At 48.2% G+C, this 18,285-nt stretch overlaps 2 protein-coding genes across 3 annotated transcripts; both read right to left on the bottom strand.

Annotated features, from left to right (window-relative positions):
• Window positions 1-7: 7 nt before the first annotated feature.
• Window positions 8-12,458, bottom strand: LOC124485508 (potassium voltage-gated channel subfamily H member 6-like). The gene is made up of 12 exons (XM_047047172.1): window positions 11,164-12,458; window positions 10,842-11,029; window positions 7,095-7,520; window positions 5,902-6,295; window positions 5,247-5,446; window positions 4,527-4,779; window positions 4,074-4,261; window positions 3,775-3,877; window positions 3,156-3,392; window positions 1,485-1,692; window positions 1,176-1,344; window positions 8-962 (listed from the first exon to the last, which is right to left on the bottom strand). The coding sequence occupies exons 1-12, from the start codon at window positions 11,210-11,212 to the stop codon at window positions 666-668; spliced, it is 2,712 nt and encodes a 903-aa protein (XP_046903128.1). The 5' UTR covers window positions 11,213-12,458; the 3' UTR covers window positions 8-665.
• A 649-nt stretch (window positions 12,459-13,107) lies between these two features.
• LOC124485397 (translational activator of cytochrome c oxidase 1-like) lies at window positions 13,108-15,369 on the bottom strand. Of its 2 annotated transcripts, none has more exons than XM_047046988.1 (6): window positions 15,289-15,369; window positions 14,674-14,966; window positions 14,464-14,570; window positions 14,022-14,155; window positions 13,781-13,943; window positions 13,108-13,569 (listed from the first exon to the last, which is right to left on the bottom strand). In XM_047046988.1, the coding sequence occupies exons 2-6, from the start codon at window positions 14,960-14,962 to the stop codon at window positions 13,360-13,362; spliced, it is 903 nt and encodes a 300-aa protein (XP_046902944.1). In that variant the 5' UTR covers window positions 14,963-14,966; window positions 15,289-15,369; the 3' UTR covers window positions 13,108-13,359. The 2 variants fall into 2 exon arrangements, with proteins under 2 accessions (XP_046902944.1, XP_046902946.1); XM_047046990.1 differs by having other exon boundaries at window positions 13,781-13,904.
• Window positions 15,370-18,285: the final 2,916 nt, after the last annotated feature.

Below are 18,285 nucleotides of genomic sequence, written 5' to 3'. Positions count from 1 at the left end.
ATTGTACAGTCAAGAAAGAAAAAAAGTCAGGTAGAGGTTTAGTTCTTTAAGATGCAGAGCAAGATGCTGGCTGCTGCTTCAAAATACTTAATGTTCTGTTAGTACTCAACTGCTACTGAGGTATTCAATTGATTTTTGTAACCACTGAGAAAGTTCAGGTCCAGAGAGCTGCGTCATACTCAGCCTGGAAACCAGCCTGGAAACCAGCCTGGTAGGGTGTCTCACCTGCAGGGGATGTAAAGTGAAAACTAATACACAAGTGAAAGACGGCAGCAAGGTGAGGGCTGTGTTTGGGGCCGGAGGGGGAGACTGTGTGAGGGCTGTGTTTGGGGCCGGAGGGTCAGACTGTGTGGGGGCTGTGTTTGGGGCCGGGGGGTCGGACGGTGTGAGGGCTGTGTTTGGGGCCGGGGGGTCGGACGCTGTGGGGGCTTCATGTGAGAGGCAGCGCTGGGTCTGACAGGTGTGTGTGGATGTCCTCTGGGCCGGGGGGTCGGACGGTGTGGGGGCTTCATGTGAGAGGCAGCGCTGGGTCTGACAGGTGTGTGTGGACGTCCTCTGGGCCGGGGGGGTCGGACGGTGTGGGGGCTTCATGTGAGAGGCAGCGCTGGGTCTGACAGGTGTGTGTGGACGTCCTCTGGGCCGGGGGGTCGGACGGTGTGGGGGCTTCATGTGAGAGGCAGCGCTGGGTCTGACAGGTGTGTGTGGACGTCCTCTGGGCCGGGGGGGAGGTCCTCTGGGCCGGGGGGGAGGTCCAGGCTCCCAGGCAGGGAGGGGAATCGCAGTCTCCTGCTCAGTCCTGGAGGCCCCGTTATAGAGGGCCGGACCGAGGCCTGGGCGCCTAGCAACGCTCTCCCCTCCGTCTCCGGGGTAACGGACATGGTGTCGTCCGAGGCCAGGGTGACGTGGATGCCTGAGGACAGGGACTCCTGGGACCTGACCTCTGACCTCACGTCTGCAGACGGCTGAAACACACAAGACGAGGTTCAAAACCCTGCTGACCTCAAATTGATGCTGCTGAGCTGGTGTCTACGAGCCGAGCTGGTGTCTACGAGCCGAGCTGGTGTCTACGAGCTGAGCACTGTCCCCAACGTCACTGTCTCTTCACAAGGACCCAGAGCTGCTGAGCTTCCTGTACACTTGTCAGTTCAAGCTGCTGGATGACCAGGTGAGTGTACCTGTGGGGGGGGGCTGTCCAGGGCCAGGGTGGGTGGGGGGTAGAGGCTATGAAGGTCCGGGTCTGTGGTACTGTAGAGGCCGGCTGGGCTGCTGTAGGCAGGGGGGACCACCTGCCCCTGCAGCAGCTGCAGGATCACAGTGATGTCAGCTGTCATGCGCGTCTCCAGCCTGTCCAGAGACCCACACATACAGCTCAACATGATGCCATTGAAAAATATTTGATGTTGATTATATTTATTCACTCAGCAGACGTTTTTTATGCGAACCAGCTGCATATCAAGAAGTAGCAGGTTTGAATCCCACGTTACCTGTGGAGCTGTGACTGCAGTAGCTCCAGCCGCGTCTCCAGGTCGCTGGGGGGCGGGGCCAGGGGCGGGGCCGGAGTGGCCCTGATGGAGGAGGAGTGCCAGCCGCGGGCGGGGTACTGGGGGGAGCCGGACGGCCAGTACCTGTACACCTCGGAAACGGCCCCGGAAACGGCCCCGGAACCGGCCCCGGAAACGGCCAACAGAGAGGCTGCAGGCACAGTCCCCAACACCATTAGGACTACTTCCATTAGTTACATGTGTTCCTCATTCAACGGGAAGAAAACTTAGTACGGCAACCCTTTATATTCAGGTTACATAAACGACTGTGTAACATAGGAATACCTATAGTATCATGTTAGATTAATAATTAAATTGCATTATATGACATAAGATCTATATTAACAACTACTTTCACCTGGAAAGCCCTACATACCCTATACCAAGTTTCATTAGTAATAATTAGTGCCTACAATGTTGTTACTATAGGTACACTGTAGTGTTGTTACTATAGGTACACTGTAATGTTGTTACTATAGGTACAGTGTAGTGTCGTTACTATAGGTAGAGTGTAGGGTCGTTATTATAGGTAGAGTGTAGTGTCGTTGCTATAGGTACACTGTAGTGTCGTTACTATAGGTACACTGTAGTGTTGTTACTATAGGTAGAGTGTAGTGTCGTTACTATAGGTACACTGTAGTGTCGTTACTATAGGTACACTGTAGTGTTGTTACTATAGGTACACTGTAGTGTTGTTACTATAGGTACACTGTAGTGTCGTTACCATAGGTACAGTGTAGTGTCGTTACTATAGGTACAGTGTAGTGTCGTTACTATAGGTACACTGTAATGTTGTTACTATAGGTACACTGTAGTGTTGTTACTATAGGTACACTGTAGAGTGGTACTATAGGTACACTGTAGTGTTGTTACTATAGGTACAGTGTAGTGTCGTTACTATAGGTACACTGTAGTGTTGTTACTATAGGTACACTGTAGTGTTGTTACTATAGGTACACTGTAGTGTTGTTACTATAGGTACACTGTAGAGTGGTACTATAGGTACACTGTAGTGTTGTTACTATAGGTACACTGTAGAGTGGTACTATAGGTACACTGTAGTGTTGTTACTATAGGTACACTGTAGTGTTGTTACTATAGGTACACTGTAGTGTTGTTACTATAGGTACACTGTAGTGTTGTTACTATAGGTACACTGTAGAGTTGTTACTATAGGTACACTGTAGTGTTGTTACTATAGGTACACTGTAGTGTTGTTACTATAGGTACACTGTAGTGTTGTTACTATAGGTACACTGTAGAGTTGTTACTATAGGTACACTGTAGTGTCGTTACTATAGGTACACTGTAGTGTTGTTACTATAGGTACACTGTAGTGTTGTTACTATAGGTACACTGTAGTGTTGTTACTATAGGTACACTGTAGTGTTGTTACTATAGGTACACTGTAGTGTTGTTACTATAGGTACACTGTAGTGTTGTTACTATAGGTACACTGTAGTGTTGTTACTATAGGTACACTGTAGAGTTGTTACTATAGGTACACTGTAGTGTCGTTACTATAGGTACACTGTAGTGTTGTTACTATAGGTACACTGTAGTGTTGTTACTATAGGTACACTGTAGTTATTCAGGAGAAGAGCTGCCAGGTACCTGGCAGGGCCCGCTCCATGGAGCGCTCCTGTGGTCTGGAGACGCCACTAGGGGGCAACAGCTGCACCCCAGGGGGGGTGTAGCCCAGTCCCTCCTCCCCCCTGCCCCGGGGTGGGTGGGGCTTGTCACTGGTGTGGGAGGAGGAAGAGGAGGAGCCACAGCTGCAGAGCTCCTCCCACGCGCTCAGGGGGGCGGAGCAATGCCGGCAGGGGTACGGGTCGTCCTGGTCCATCCCGTCTAACCAGGAAGCACACCAACGTTACCATCATCAACATACACAGGTGTACTATCATATATGTCATTACAACTATTCACTTTACTATTATCACTAGTACTATTATAATATCATTACTAACATTATTACTACTATTGTCATTTTATATATCGAATATACTGTGTGTAAATATAGTTTTTCATTTAATGAACCTTGGTCCTAATAGATCACAGTAATTAACTGTTTCTCTTGTAAAGTAATGATCACGTCAGTCCTTGGTTGAGTCAATAACAAGTTGAATCAGTCCCAGGATGAATCAGTCTCAGGTTGAATCAATCCCAGTTTGAATCAGTCCTAGGATGAATCAGTTGTAGGTTGAGTCAGATGCAGGGCTGTGTGACTGACCGGGTCTGTTCCTGCAGTCCAGGGAGTGCCCTCTGTGTCCGGAGTGGCAGACCCACTCGTCTCCTGAGTCTGCCAGCGAGGTCAGGGGTGGAAGCTGCTCATCCTGGAGACACACACACACACACACACACACTGCGTATGGAGACAGATGGATTTCTACTATACACCCAGTCATAATTATGAACAACACAATATTTCCTTATTTTCCTAAGATTTCCTATTATCATTTAATAATCCAATACATTTGATATTAAAACGTGTAAAACAGTGAGTGTATGTCTGGTGAATTGGTCCCTTACGTCTCGCAGGTGGAAGGTGATCTCCAGGTTCCTCCAAAAAGAGTGGGCGAAGCTGGGGAACATGTCCAGCACCTCCAGGAGGTCGTCCCGCTGGATGCGCTGGAGGTCACAGTAGGTCAGGGCACGCACGTCTGCGTTGGACTTCCCTGGCTCCGAGTACAGGGCCTCCCCGAAGATGTCGTTCTTCTCTAGAGAGAGAGACAGAGAGATGAGAGATGATAGACAAAGAGATGAGAGAGAGGACAGAGAGGAAAGAGAGACAGATGAGAGACAGAGAGATGAGAGAGAGGACAGAGAGGAGAGAGAGACAGATGAGAGACAGAGAGATGTGGGGAGGGTGTTATTGTGATATAAGACCCCTGGTAAAGAGTGGGGGCGTGAGAGCTGGAAGAATGTATGACTTCATGCAAGTGTATGTGTCATAGTGTAGAGGTCAGAGGTCACAGTGTTTACCCAGTATGGCCACCACCACGTTGTTGCGGGTGATCTGGATGGAGCCCCTGGACAGGAAGTAGATGGCGGTGAGGACGTCTCCGAAGTGGACGAGCGTGTCGGCTGGTGGGGCGTGCACGGTCTTGAAGCGCATGGCCAGGGCGCGGAGGCATGCCTGGCTGCCCCCCCGGAATGCCTTGCAGTTCTGTAGCAGGCTGCGGTTCAGGTGCAGGCAGATGTCCGCTTGCAGACACTCCGGGAAGCCCTTTAGCACCTTGACAGAGGGGGTCAACACAGAGAGCAGAGCTGATGTGACTCGGTCGTCCGGGTGGAGATGGAGGGGACATGTCCCTCATGGGGTTTGGGTTAGGGGGGTTAGGGTTAGGGGGTTTGTATCATTGATGAGTACTTGATGAGGACTCAAAAAAAAAAATATAAAAGGTAAAAAAATATTTTCCCCAAAAAGCTTTCGAAAAGGTTGACATTAATTGTTTTCTTTACTTTAACTTGAAAGAAAAAGTCAGTACTTTAAACATATTTACTTCTACTGAAGTGAGGATGTGTGTACATTTGCCATCTGAGATCAGGAGATACTGAGCCCTCGAGGAAGACGAGGACAAACCCCCCAAAGAGACACAGTTAAACAGTGCAGCAGGATTCCATCAGCAGCTCAATGAACACTCATCCCATTACCCATCCAACCCATCACAACACACAACCCAGGGCACTGAGCCAACTTACTGCGTTCATGTCGATGCCGTTGGTGTAGGACCAGGCGTGCTGGAAGTAGTCCTCCAGGCGCTGGCGCAGTCCTCCGGGGATCTGGTGGAAGCGGATGAACTCCTTCACCCGCAGTATCTGGGTGTGGTAGCGCGTGGTGCCCGAGTACAGGCGCTGGATGATGGCCGACACGTTCCCGAAGATGCTGGCGTACATGAGGGCTGGTGGAGGTCAGAGGTTGAAGGTCAGACAGATGACTCAGTACATGAGGGCTGGTGGAGGTCAGAGGTTGAAGGTCAGACAGATGACTCATTACATGAGGGCTGGGGGAGGTCAGAGGTTGAAGGTCAGACAGATGACTCAGTACATGAGGGCTGGTGGAGGTCAGAGGTTGAAGGTCAGACAGGTGACTGAGTACATGAGGGCTGGTGGAGGTCAGAGGTTGAAGGTCAGACAGGTGACTCAGTACATGAGGGCTGGCGGAGGTCAGAGGGTACAGGTCAGACAGACCAAGTACAGAACCTTCCTGGTTCTGCACTTGCTATATGAACTGTTTGTACGTCGCTTTGGGTCAAAAAGTATCTGCTAAATGGATCAAATTTAAACTTCTGTATATATATATTCAAAAACAAAATGTAAAATTGCTTTAGTTCTAGAAAGCATCTGCTGGACTCACATCCAATGACCATGACGCAGATGGAGAACAGCTTCTCAGAGTTGGTGTTGGGGGAGACGTTCCCAAAGCCCACGCTGGTCAGGCTGCTGAAGGTGAAGTACAGAGCCGTCACGTACTTGTCCTTGTTGGACGGACCGGACGTGGCGTCGCTGTCGTTGTAGCGTTTCCCCAGCTGCTCCGCCAGGTTGTCCAGCCAGCCCGTCTCCGTGTACGGACGCTCCACGAAGCCGATGGCGTACCAGATGCAGGCCAGCCAATGGGCGATGAGCACGAACGTGCACATGAGCAGGAAGAGGACGGCAGCGCCGTACTCCGAGTAGCGGTCCAGCTTCCTGGCCACGCGGACCAATCGGAGAAGACGTGCCGTCTTCAATAGGCCAATGAGAGTGGCCATCTTTGGAGGGTCACCAGGAAGAGAGACAGTATAATAGGAGAGAAGACGGAGAGAGTAGAGCTAGACTGGAGTAGGACGACGGAACTGGACGAGGGAACAGGAGACATCACGTAGTCTGGACGATGGAACAGGAGACATCACGTAGTCTGGACGAGGGAACAGGAGACATCACGTAGTCTGGACGAGGGAACAGGAGACATCACGTAGACTGGACGAGGGAACAGGAGACATCACGTAGACTGGACGAGGGAACAGGAGACATCACGTAGACTGGACGAGGAAACAGGAGACATCACGTAGTCTGGACGAGGGAACAGGAGACATCACGTAGACTGGACGAGGAAACAGGAGACATCACGTAGTCTGGACGAGGGAACAGGAGACATCACGTAGACTGGACGAGGGAACAGGAGACATCACGTAGACTGGACGAGGGAACAGGAGACATCACGTAGTCTGGACGAGGGAACAGGAGACATCACGTAGTCGATGGCTGTCTGCAGCTAACACTGTTATCAACATCATATTCATCACTAAGTCTAGTTTAATCACAATCACAATCCTGACAACAGTGATGGTGTGTTCCTCATCCAGGGACCTGGGATTGTTTTCTAATGTGGGTGAAACTAACTCTTACTAACCCTACTTATCCTAACCAACGCTACTAACTTAAAAAACAACTGACTAAGAATTAAATATATATATAATAAAAAGTGGAAGGGACGGATTTGCAGTTTTCAACAACACATAATGTATAAATGACATCTAAATGTAGTATATGATGAAACCCTGTCCTCACCTCGTCAGAGCCGGAGCCTAAGATCAGCAGGTCGAAGGGCACGGCGGCCACCAGGTCGATGGGGAACCAACCCTTGATGTAGTGCAGTGCGATGCTGCCAGGCTGGGTGACCACCTCGTCAGTGTGGTTCACGTAGGTGGTCCTGAAGTTGATGCCGATGTCCACGATGAACAGGATGTCCACCAGGAGGTCCACCAGGTTGAGGGGGTCGCAGGTGTAGCCACAGCTCTTCCTGCCGACATCCCGGTGTTCGTCCAGGAGGAAGGCGGCGGAGTAGGGGGTGAACACGGCAGTGTGGAGGACCAGCAGCAGGATCAGCCAGTCCCACATGGCCTTGAAGGGGCTGTAGTGCAGCAGGGTCCATCTGGAGGTGTCCAGAGGCTGGAGCTTGTACTCTGGAAGCACATCTGACTCCAAGGATAACACCTGGGAAGGACAGGGATTCTCCTCAGGGGTGACATGTAGCTTTGTTGTGTGTTTAGCATTCATGAAATGTAGAAATGTTATCAACAATTTTTTCAATCATAAATGTATTTAGTCATCAAAGTTTCATTTTATGGTTGAGTGAATGTGAACAAATGCTAGGGATACATGATAAAACTTATATTGTTACCTGTTAATTATCTATAGATTATTGTATCGGACTGTTTTTAATCCAGACCTCTGCAGCTACAAACCCTTCTCTCCTGTCATTGGTCAGGCCGCAGTGCCTGAGGAAGCTTTTAATTTAGCATGAAACTAGATGAGCTGCAGAGATGTGGGGTCCTGTTTATCCAGTCTGCTAGAGGTCTCTCTCTCTGGGACTGATTATCCAGTCTGCTAGAGGTCTCTCTCTCTAAGACTGATTATCCAGTCTGCTAGAGGTCTCTCTCTCCGGGACTGATTTACCAGAATGATTGTTCAGTGGATCATTTGACCCTCTGGCCATGCAATCAACACATGACCCCATCAAACAAGACCCAGAGAGAGAGAGAGACAGAGAGAGAGACAGAGAGAGAGAGAGAAAGAGAGACAGAGACAGAGAGAGAGAGACAGAGAGAGAGAGACAGAGAGAGAGAGTCTGCATAAGATGACAGGGTCACATGTTACCACTGCTGATGTCAGATCAACTACAGAAAAACACATTCCCCCGGATTCTCATCAACACCACATCTCCTGGGGCCTCATGTATAAAGGATTGCGCAGCTTTCATACCAGAAGATTGCGTACGGCCAAAACTCGAAAAGTACCTACGCACAAAAATATTCACATGTATAAAACCGGTCGTATGCCAGGTCCTGCGCACCTTTCCTTTATAAATCACAATCAACGTGAGATTGACCGCACGTGAACGAGCCACTGACCCCACCTTGCCTCCTCCCATAAATGAATATGCAGATGGACTATAAATGCGCTCCTGAGGTCATTTCGTTGTCTGAATTACCGTATTTATTCGAAGAAACGCCGCCCTCGAAGAAACGCAGCACCAAAAATGAACGTTAAACGCTGCAGCGTTTATTTGAAGAACTACGGTGACTGTGAGATCGCGGTTCTGACAACAGAGGAGGAGGCAAGAAAATGTGTCCTGTTTGGCGGCCTGTCATCAGGTATTACAGTTTTTTTTATTCGCTTTGGTACTATTTTCACAAGTATGTGGTAAAACCTCACAGTACAAAACTCAAAGCAAATCATCAAAAAGTCAGTTTTTTCAAACATGTAATCACATGTCAATTGACAAAGTACAACGCACAAAATACACAATCAGTTTTTCATATGAAGTAATTGTCTTTCACAATGCAATGCTCATGATACTTTTGATATGCTTCTCATTTAATTTGCGTAAATATATTTGACCAACACTGAATCCAACAGATCTTAATGGTTAATCACTGAACCGTTTGGTAAACCTATATATTTTCATTTCAGCAATAAACAGTATATCGATTGTGAGAACTAAAGAAATACAATTTGTTTTTGTACGAACATATAAATTACTGTAACCACACATGATGAATACTCGTTATTACTACTTGATTTCAAATTGGGGTAACCACAATTAGTCATTTGATATACGTAAAAGTAGGGGTGTAAACACTGGCAAATTATTTCAACATGGAGCAGGATAGACAGCCGGGAATAGGAAGAGCTTGTGGACAAGAGATCCGTCAGAGAGGTGGGCATGGGCTCCAACAGAGAGGTCAGAGAGGTGGGCAATTTAGGAAGTTATAGATTATGTAAATGTGAGTAATGTAAGTGTATTGCCTAATGTGAAACTGTAATCTGTCTTTTACATAGTACTGTAGCATTTTAATTTCAGCACTTCTAAGGCCGATTTGAAACATGTATCTTGCATTGTTTGCTGTTGGATGAACTGATTGTTAAGAGTACTAAACTGAAAGAAGATCATACTGTTGTGTTTCGGTGATTAAACCAAATGTTCCCATTACATATTACAATAATCTTGTGTTTGAAAGCATTCCATGAGGTTTTGAAAGAATGACTAGCTGCGTTACAAGTGTGATCAGTTTGGATCTTTGTACTAAGAGTTTTGAAAATGTACACCTTACTTGTGGAAATAGTACCAAAGCAAATAAAAAAAACTGTAGTGACAAAAGACAGCACTTTGAGATTTAGCTAAATGTAAAGTGCATTACAAATAAAATTATCATTATTATTATAGGGCCATAAATGCTGTGGGTTCAGAGAACCGGACCATGGCAGAAATTAAGAAGAAATGGTCCGATATAAAACTTTAAATGAAGAAACAAGTGGTGGCGCATCGTAACAGCATGATTTTGTCGTTCGTTTGACAGCCTCAAGTTTAACAGAAGTTATTAAGTGGTGGCGGTATAAACAGAAGGCTACATAGCATTTCCCGTTTTGGGTTTTGGCATTTTGATATGATCATCCACATTAATGATAAAACGTTTATTTTTATGTTTTTTGAATAGTCAACGTCATAACGTACTAGTGGAAACTTTATTTTGTAATGTTTGGTGAGTCTCGGCACTTTTCAGTTGGAATTCGCCATGTTACAGAGCCAGACAAGATTTTGCGGACGGTCCGCACATTCTCACGTCTGCTCAAAAGTTTCCGTGACGGCCCGCACATTCTCACGTCAAGTAAATCTTTATACATCACAAAGTGTGCCTGAAAACCATCGTACGCAAGCTTTTTGTGCGTACGCAACGTTTATACATGAGGCCCCAGGTCTCTCATTTCTGGTAAACATGTACCAGGGGTTCCCATCCAGAAGGCAGTTCTCTGGACACCAGTAGAGGGCAGTGGTAGCATGGGTCCAGCCAGCTGCTCTGTGCTGCCTCTCAGCCCTCCCAGAGGGAAACAGCACTTTCCTACAGTAGTGATTTTTCCAACACTGGGTTTAACCACATCGCTGTCGGTGTCCAGGCTGCGCTGGGAAAGCTACCATGCAGGAGTCAACGCCCGCTCAGAGGGGCTTCTGGACTAGATATCTGAATGCAGGTGTTGAAATGAATTGGTCCAATGTTGGTGGGTGTTTCAAGTAGTCTTAGAGGATGTCGACACCCCATGTGAAAAATTGCATGCAGTTAAGTGTGTCAGTATTGACTGATGAGCACTGCATTCATATAATATGGAACAAACATGTCAATATTGACCGTACGCACTATAACATAGCTAGTAAATATTGATTCTGTTCTGAGACGTAAATCACTGGGCCGCTCCATCACACTCAGGGACGCCACAATAAGAGTTTGAGGAACCGAACGGTGGCGTGGCGTGTCGTACCTGCGTCACCTTCTCAGTGACGTGCTGGGTCCGATCCTTCACCTTGGAAGGCCCCAGCAGCTCTGCCCGGGGGGCAGGAGGGACCTGGCGCTCTGGGCTGAAGCCAGGGGCCCCAAGGTGGCCCGGAGACCTGCCCTTCATGGCATCCGCGTCGGAGGTGGAGCTCAGCTGGTCTGGAACCAGGAGATCTGTCAGGGAACAGGGAACAAAGATTTTGTAACTGTTTATTTTGACACAAATGTTTTCCTTTACTCATTCACAAGGCAGACATGTTAGGGTCAGGGTTAGGGAGAGACAGAGAGGTGGATAGAGGTGGACTCACTGCTGTTGAGGTGGGCCTCTCCTCTCTCTCCTCCCCAGTCTGCCCGCATCCCCCTCGGAGACGATCCACAAGGCTCCTCTCTGAAGACAGCCTTCCTTCAGGATCTCTCCTCCACTCACAGCCTTCCTTCAGGATCTCTGCTCCACTCACAGCCTTCCTTCAGGATCTCTCCTCCACTCACAGCCTTCCTTCAGGATCTCTGCTCCACTCACAGCCTTCCTTCAGGATCTCTGCTCCACTTACAATCTTCCTTCAGGGTCTCTGCTCCATTCAGAACCCTCCACTGAGGACAGATTCTGTCTCACTAGAACTAGAACAGGTGTGCTGCTGCTGCCCTGGGCCCGTTCTGCGGTGCGGGTCTGACGGCTGCTCTGCCTCGATGCAGGCCAGGGGATGACCCTGTGGGCTGACCAGTGTAGGACTGGACCATAAAGCCACGCCTCACTCCCTCTGGGACCTGATCGATGTCATGCCACAGCCAGGAGGGCAGGCCGCACGATCCATACCAGATCACACATAACAACAGGAAGTGGGCTCCATACCAGATCACACATAACAACAGGAAGTGGGCTCCATACCAGATCACACATAACAACAGGAAGTGGGCTCTGTGCCAGATCACACATAACAACAGGAAGTGGGCTCTGTGCCAGATCACACATAACAACAGGAAGTGGGCTCTGTGCCAGATCACACATAACAACAGGAAGTGGGCTCTGTGCCAGATCACACATAACAACAGGAAGTGGGCTCCATACCAGATCACACATAACAACAGGAAGTGGGCTCCATACCAGATCACACATAACAACAGGAAGTGGGCTCTGTGCCACAACAAGACTTTTCCTGTTATTGTTTGTACAAATGACCGCTGTGGTCCCCTCCTCCTGCAACACACTGACGGGCTCTATCAGAGGGTCCTCATTAACCCTGGTTTGTGATTCGGTCCCCAACTCAACCTGGAAAATTGCTGGTCCAAATACTCAATATGTTGCAGTTGTCTGTCGCTAATGCGGATGTGTATTGATCAAGCATGTGCTCGCAGGGCTGATATGATCGGGTAATGACCAGTGTTGATGTAAGCTTGTGGGCGCAGAGCTGTGATTGGGTAATGACCTGTGTTGTGACACCAGGCCAACGCCCTTCAGCTTCAACCTCTGCCACGGCTTTTTCACAGCTTTTTCCGTATCCCAGATAAGATAAACCCTGTTGCACAGACAGAGGTGATTCAGACGTGCAGTTATCAGAGTAGTTCAGAGGCGTTGTTAGACATAACACTACTGGGGCACAGGCCCCTATTCATATCCCTTTTTTTTCTTTCTAGCTTGCTGCACAATGCACCACTAGGCTATAGAAACCTCCCTTGCTTAACCCACTATACAACAGTTCAGGGACGCAAGTTTGATATATGCTTTGGCAGGGACATCAATAGATAATGCAAGCGCGCCCATTTCTTTCGCATTTATTTTAGCGCAAATACTGTTTTTTTGAGCTTCATACGTAATATTGTTTTTGTTTTAGTCAAAATATGATGATCGGGAGGCCTCACATTTAGAAACTTTCTTTAGTTTTTAAATGTTTTCTTAGCCTACCTCGATAATTACTTGTGTACCAAGTCCGACACCTGGACTTCTGTGTGCGTGCTGCAGTGGCCAGTAGCAAGCTCAGAAGAGCGCGCTAACATGGATTTCTGCGAGCATCGGTTTGTGTTTTCGGTTAAACTACTTTGATTTTACAAGCGTTGATTGGGATACTGCGTTTATTTTTTCTGAGATTATCAAACTAAATTAACGCACTGACTAATAAAGTACATTGTTAAAACTCAAACTTTAGATTTTACTGGGGCATAGCAGATTTATATTGGGGCACGTACTCCAGTAAAAAGGGTCTAACGACGCCCCTGGAGCAGTTATGCCAATGGCTCACACACTTTGGGCAGGTAAATAATAATTTGTATATTTTATTACAGCATTGGGATCATAAAATGCCTCTTTCCCACAAGAGTGACAAACTGCTCAACATTGATCCAGATCTCCTAAAAGGAACTTCTCATCCTGCAGTCCTCTGACAAGCAGATCCAATGCTGATCATTGTTCAATATCTACCGACTTTACAAATGTACATTTCCACAGAGAGATCCAGAGGAGTCCACCCCAGAGGAGTCCACCCCAGAGGGAGTCCACCCCAGAGGAGGGTTCAGCTCTGGGCCTGGATGTTGTGCCAGACCCGGACCACGTCGGGGTGGTCGTGCAGGGCTTCCAGCAGAGCAGATGCTGCCCTCAGCTGGTCGGGGGGAAGAACTGCAGGGGTGTGGGACACAAACTCCATTCCGGACGACTGGGTGGAGACTCCGAGCTCCTCCAGAGAGGCCCGGACATGCTTCATCTCCGACACGTCACACACAAACTGGGAGGAGAGGACCAGGAGGTCAGATACACACTCTGGGACTGAGACACAGCTGAGAGAAGTATGTTTGTAGCAGGCTCCTCTTCCCCACCTGTAGCAGGCTCCTCCCCCTCTTCCCCACCTGTAGCAGGCTCCTCCCCCTCTTCCCCACCTGTAGCAGGCTCCTCCCCCTCTTCCCCACCTGTAGCAGGCTCCTCCCCCTCTTACCCACCTGTAGCAGAGGTCTCTCCTCCTCGTCCTCGGTCTCCTGGACGTCTTCAGCCCCCGCCTCGATGGCCAGCTCCAGAGCCCGGTCCGATGACACGCCCTCCCCCGCAGCCGTCACCACGCCCTTCCTGTCGAAATTGTGACGAGCCCCATCACTCAGAATCCCTCTGCAGACACAGGAACACTCTCAGCAACACACTCAGGAACACACATTACAGACAGGTCTGCCCCAGCCCTGCCCTGACCCGTGCTTGTTGAGAGCGTGTTTCAGCTCCTGGGTGCTGCGTGTGCTGTTGTCTGTGAGGACCTGGATGAGCAGCTGGCAGCCTCCAGGACCCCTGGCCTCATACGTGCTCTGAGTCCCTGTCTTGGCCTTCTCCTGGACCACACACACACATTCCACACACACACCAGAACAACACACACACCACACAGAGCATTTGAATGTTTTCATTTAGCAGACATCATTGCACAACATACAAAAAGTGCACATAGAAAGTACAGCAGAAAATCAAGGATCAGAAGTTTGATTTTTCAGTGGTCAGATCCAAGGAATGGTCAGTTGTTACCAGGCTTTACAAGGCTGACCCTCAAGCCAATAATAATTTGTTCATTAAGCAGATGCTTTCAGCCAAGTCCAAAGAGATTAGATGTCACCCAGCTGATCCCTGAACACAGTGAACTTACCGCTCCCTTGATGGCCGCTTCTATCGACGCTTTGGGCATGTTTTTGCTCCGACACTGTTCCACAATGTGGGCCAGATTTACGTTGAAGTCCGGGTTAGTACCGCCATCTGCGCCAAATAAAACACACGTTTGGGAATCTCATTAACCTTTGCAGTAGCAAATCAGTCGCAGTGGAGCTGGTAGAGGGCGTGAGGTTCAGTCAAGGCGTACCCTTCACAGCTATCTTTATCATCAAGTTAAACTTCATGAACATCCGACTTCGTGCTGCATCTTTGGGCCCTTTAATGTTTTTCACCTTAGACCACTTGTTGTGGCCCGCACAGAAGTTGTGGCACAGGTGTAGAGTTCTAAGAGGATAGGTTGTCCACGGGGAACATTGACCAGGCACCGGGGGTTCTAGACGGACCGGATAAATCCTCGCGCCAGTGAGAGGGGCTGTCGCGACATGACGGTGGGGACGCAGGTGCCGCAAACCTCGCAGCAACACTCCCCCTGTCATTGCCCTTGAGTTGGAAAATATAAGATCAAACACATATTGACACTTACAATCAATATATGTCATACCCAGACAGATGCCCGAGTGAGAATAATATCAACACTTTGAATATGGCAGAGTAAAAAACGTAATTAGCCAGCTAACGGATCGGTAGCAGTACGATTTCGATAGGATAGCTATCTATAGTAGCTGGCTTCCTAATTTTAATTGGAGAGACAATCCTTATGTTAGTTTGCACTGAAATAAGAAGCTTACGTGCAAATACATGTTTTGAGTTGTAATTATAGCGGAACAAAGAAAATATGAATGGAAGGTTTCCATGAACTCACAGTATGTCTTAAGACCATGCAGCAGTCGCTGTCATGTAAGATGAAATGTGCACTTCCTGGTTCTAAATGTCACAATTCTGCCTTTCAAAATAAAGGTCTGGGTGCGTTTGATTCTTCTTAATTCTTTATTTTCTTTGCCACAAGGGGGAGACAAACAACTAATGTACGTCAAGTAGGTCAATGAGATAATGTGCATCATTGGCAGCATTTAGATAAATACTTAATAATGATGTGTATATTGTTTAATAGTTGTGATGTAGAGAGAGATGAAGAGAAGGAGAGAGAGAGAAAAGAAAGTTTACGAGAAGACAACTTTGTTACTGAGTAAAGAGATAAGAGGTAGAACAGTAAAATAATTAGAGCAGATGCTATCTCTCCTTTCTGGAAAGAGCAACAATCTGTCCCCTTCTCTCTCTCCCCCTCAATCTCTTCCCCCCCCCCCCCCCCTTTCTCTCTCTCTCTCTCTCTCTCTCTCTCTCTCTCTCTCTCTCTCTCTCTCTCTCTCTCTCTCTCTCTCTCTCTCTCTCTCTCTCTCTCTCTCTCGTCTCCCCCTCTTCCCCACCTTCCTTTTCTCTCTACCTTTCCCCTCTTTCCCCCCTCTCTCCCCTTCCCTCCTCCCCTCAGAAGGCCTGTTCCTCTTCAGTGAGCTGATGAAGGAGCCAGTCTCCTCCCCACTGCAGCACAGCCCCAGGAGTCACTCTCGCCTGAGAGCCCTCACCGCTCGCTTTTCAGACGTGTAACACCTAATATGTTATGGATGTTCTCTTACCTTGCGTCTTGTCCAGCTTTTAGTGAGCCGGGACCTGGAGACCTCCAGGAACAGCAGACCTCCAGGAACAGCAGACCTCCAGGAACAGCAGACCTCCAGGAACAGCAGACCTCCAGGAACAGCAGACCTCCAGGAACAGCAGACCTCCAGGAACAGCAGACCTCCGGGAACAGCAGACCTCCAGGGGCAGGGATGAGACGTGGTGCTGGGGAGAAACACTCACTGTCTCGGGCAGCGGCTTCCCTGGCAGCCCCCTAAGAAAGGATCCATCATCTGAAGGCGTCTGTGTGATTTAAAGTTCCAGTCAAACCAACTCGGAGAAGTCATGTGTCCTGTGAGGACATGTGTGTTTGTCCTGCTCGGCTATGTGCTGATCTCAGCCAGCGCTCTGGTGAGTTTCTGTTCTACAAACATACTATAAATATAAATATATTGTAGTGTGTGTGATGAACTGGTGTGATATTGGCATGTGTCTGACATGCTACTGTATGTAGTTCATGCAGCCAACTGTTCCATGTTGCTTAAAGAGAGAGAGATCCGTACTGAATCCCTCCTGAACTGTGACATATCCTCCTTGAAGAAGTGTGAAAGTGTGAAAAATGGTTCATCCTGACACCGGAGTTTGCGGCGTCTCAGAAACGTGAAACACCGTGGACTCAGTCATGAGACCAACGTGGGAGGAGAGGGGGCGACAGTGGCTCTGAGAGCTAATAAGTGTTTTATATATATACACAATTTTGTATTGTAAAGGTAATTACTGTTTACAATAGCTTGTGTACTAGCATTGTTCTCCTGGTCTGTTCTCCATCCCGGGTTCTCCATCACTCTCACCAGCTGTAGATCAGTGAGCAATGACAGGGTTGCTCTGCTCTGCGTTACTGTGTGATAGATATCTCTGTGTTGAGGATGGCCCTTCACAGCCTCACACCAGACACCGTGGTTCCTAGAGGTCTCTGCCTGACCTGTTTCTACAGGGAAAGGCGTATACATTCTGAGCTCAGACTAGCTGCAATGACTGGTCGTGTTTTCAGAGTTCATTCATCTATAATAAACACCTGAAGGTCATTTCTTGTTATTCTATCAAACTACAAAAACTTAACCCATCCTATAACACTTCAGCAACTGGAAGAGAAACGTTTTGAACCAGTCAGATGTTGTACAACCGAGTTCTACCCATCCCCTGTACAGCCGTGGCCAAAAGTATTGGGAGCGACATACATTTTGTGTTTGCAAAGCTTGCTGGTCCTTGGCATAAAATGACTGCTAACATCATTTCAGTAAGTCACATCATCAGCACAGGGGAAAGTGTGCAAGAGTTCTAGCCAGGTGAAATCACTATCATTCTGATTGGGTTTTAAAAGTAGATTGCTGTAAAAGAGAGGACTATTTGCATATATTGAACAACAATGAAATGTGCCTTATTGTATTCCAGTATTCTATAGAAACGTGAAAACATTTTCCTCAAATACTGAACCAGCAAACTTTTCAAAACATAACATTTATCATTGCCAAAACGCATGGCCATGACTGTACTACCTGCTCTGCATCAGGTCCCTGTGAAAGCTCCCCATACAGAACTGACCCCTGCCCCAGCCCCTAACCTTGACCCTTGACCCTTCACCTCCCAGCCTCAGCCCTTAACTCTGACCCTCAACTCCCAGCACCAACCCTTGTTATTCTGTCGGCGGTCTCTCCATCTCCATGGAGGAGAGAGTGGAGGCCCTGGGCCAGCCGTCCATGCTGTGAGGAGCTCTATCAACACCACGGCAGGGGCATGTCCCTCTGCAATTGTTTCCTTGTCATCGAAAATCCCCGCAGACAAGGAGAGCAAAGACAAATGACTGCTTTGCATTGATCAGAGAGGACTTCATTATTGAATGCCGATGGGTGTTAAGAGTGTGTCAGAGGATTTATAGTGTGTTATCAGCTAACAGATGAGGGCTGTGTGGGGCACGTGGTAGTGGAGGCCTTGTGGTTAGAGCTGTAGAGGTCTGGACAGAGCTGTAGAGGTCTGGATAGTGCTGTAGAGGTCTGGGTACAGCTGTAGAGGTCTGGATAGAGCTGTGGAGGTCTGGATAGTGCTGCAGAGGTCTGGGTAGAGCTGTAGAGGTCTGGATAGAGCTGTAGAGGTCTGGGTAGAGCTGTAGAGGTCTGGATAGTGCTGTAGAGGTCTGGGTAGAGCTGTAGAGGTCTGGATAGAGCTGTAGAGGTCTGGATAGAGCTGTAGA

The sequence above is a fragment of the Hypomesus transpacificus genome, chromosome 23, assembly GCF_021917145.1.
Source record: "Hypomesus transpacificus isolate Combined female chromosome 23, fHypTra1, whole genome shotgun sequence".
NCBI classification, from domain to species: Eukaryota; Metazoa; Chordata; class Actinopteri; order Osmeriformes; family Osmeridae; genus Hypomesus; species Hypomesus transpacificus.
The sequence above is the reverse complement of the archived record's forward strand: the minus strand, read 5'-3'. Positions and strand labels throughout refer to the sequence as shown.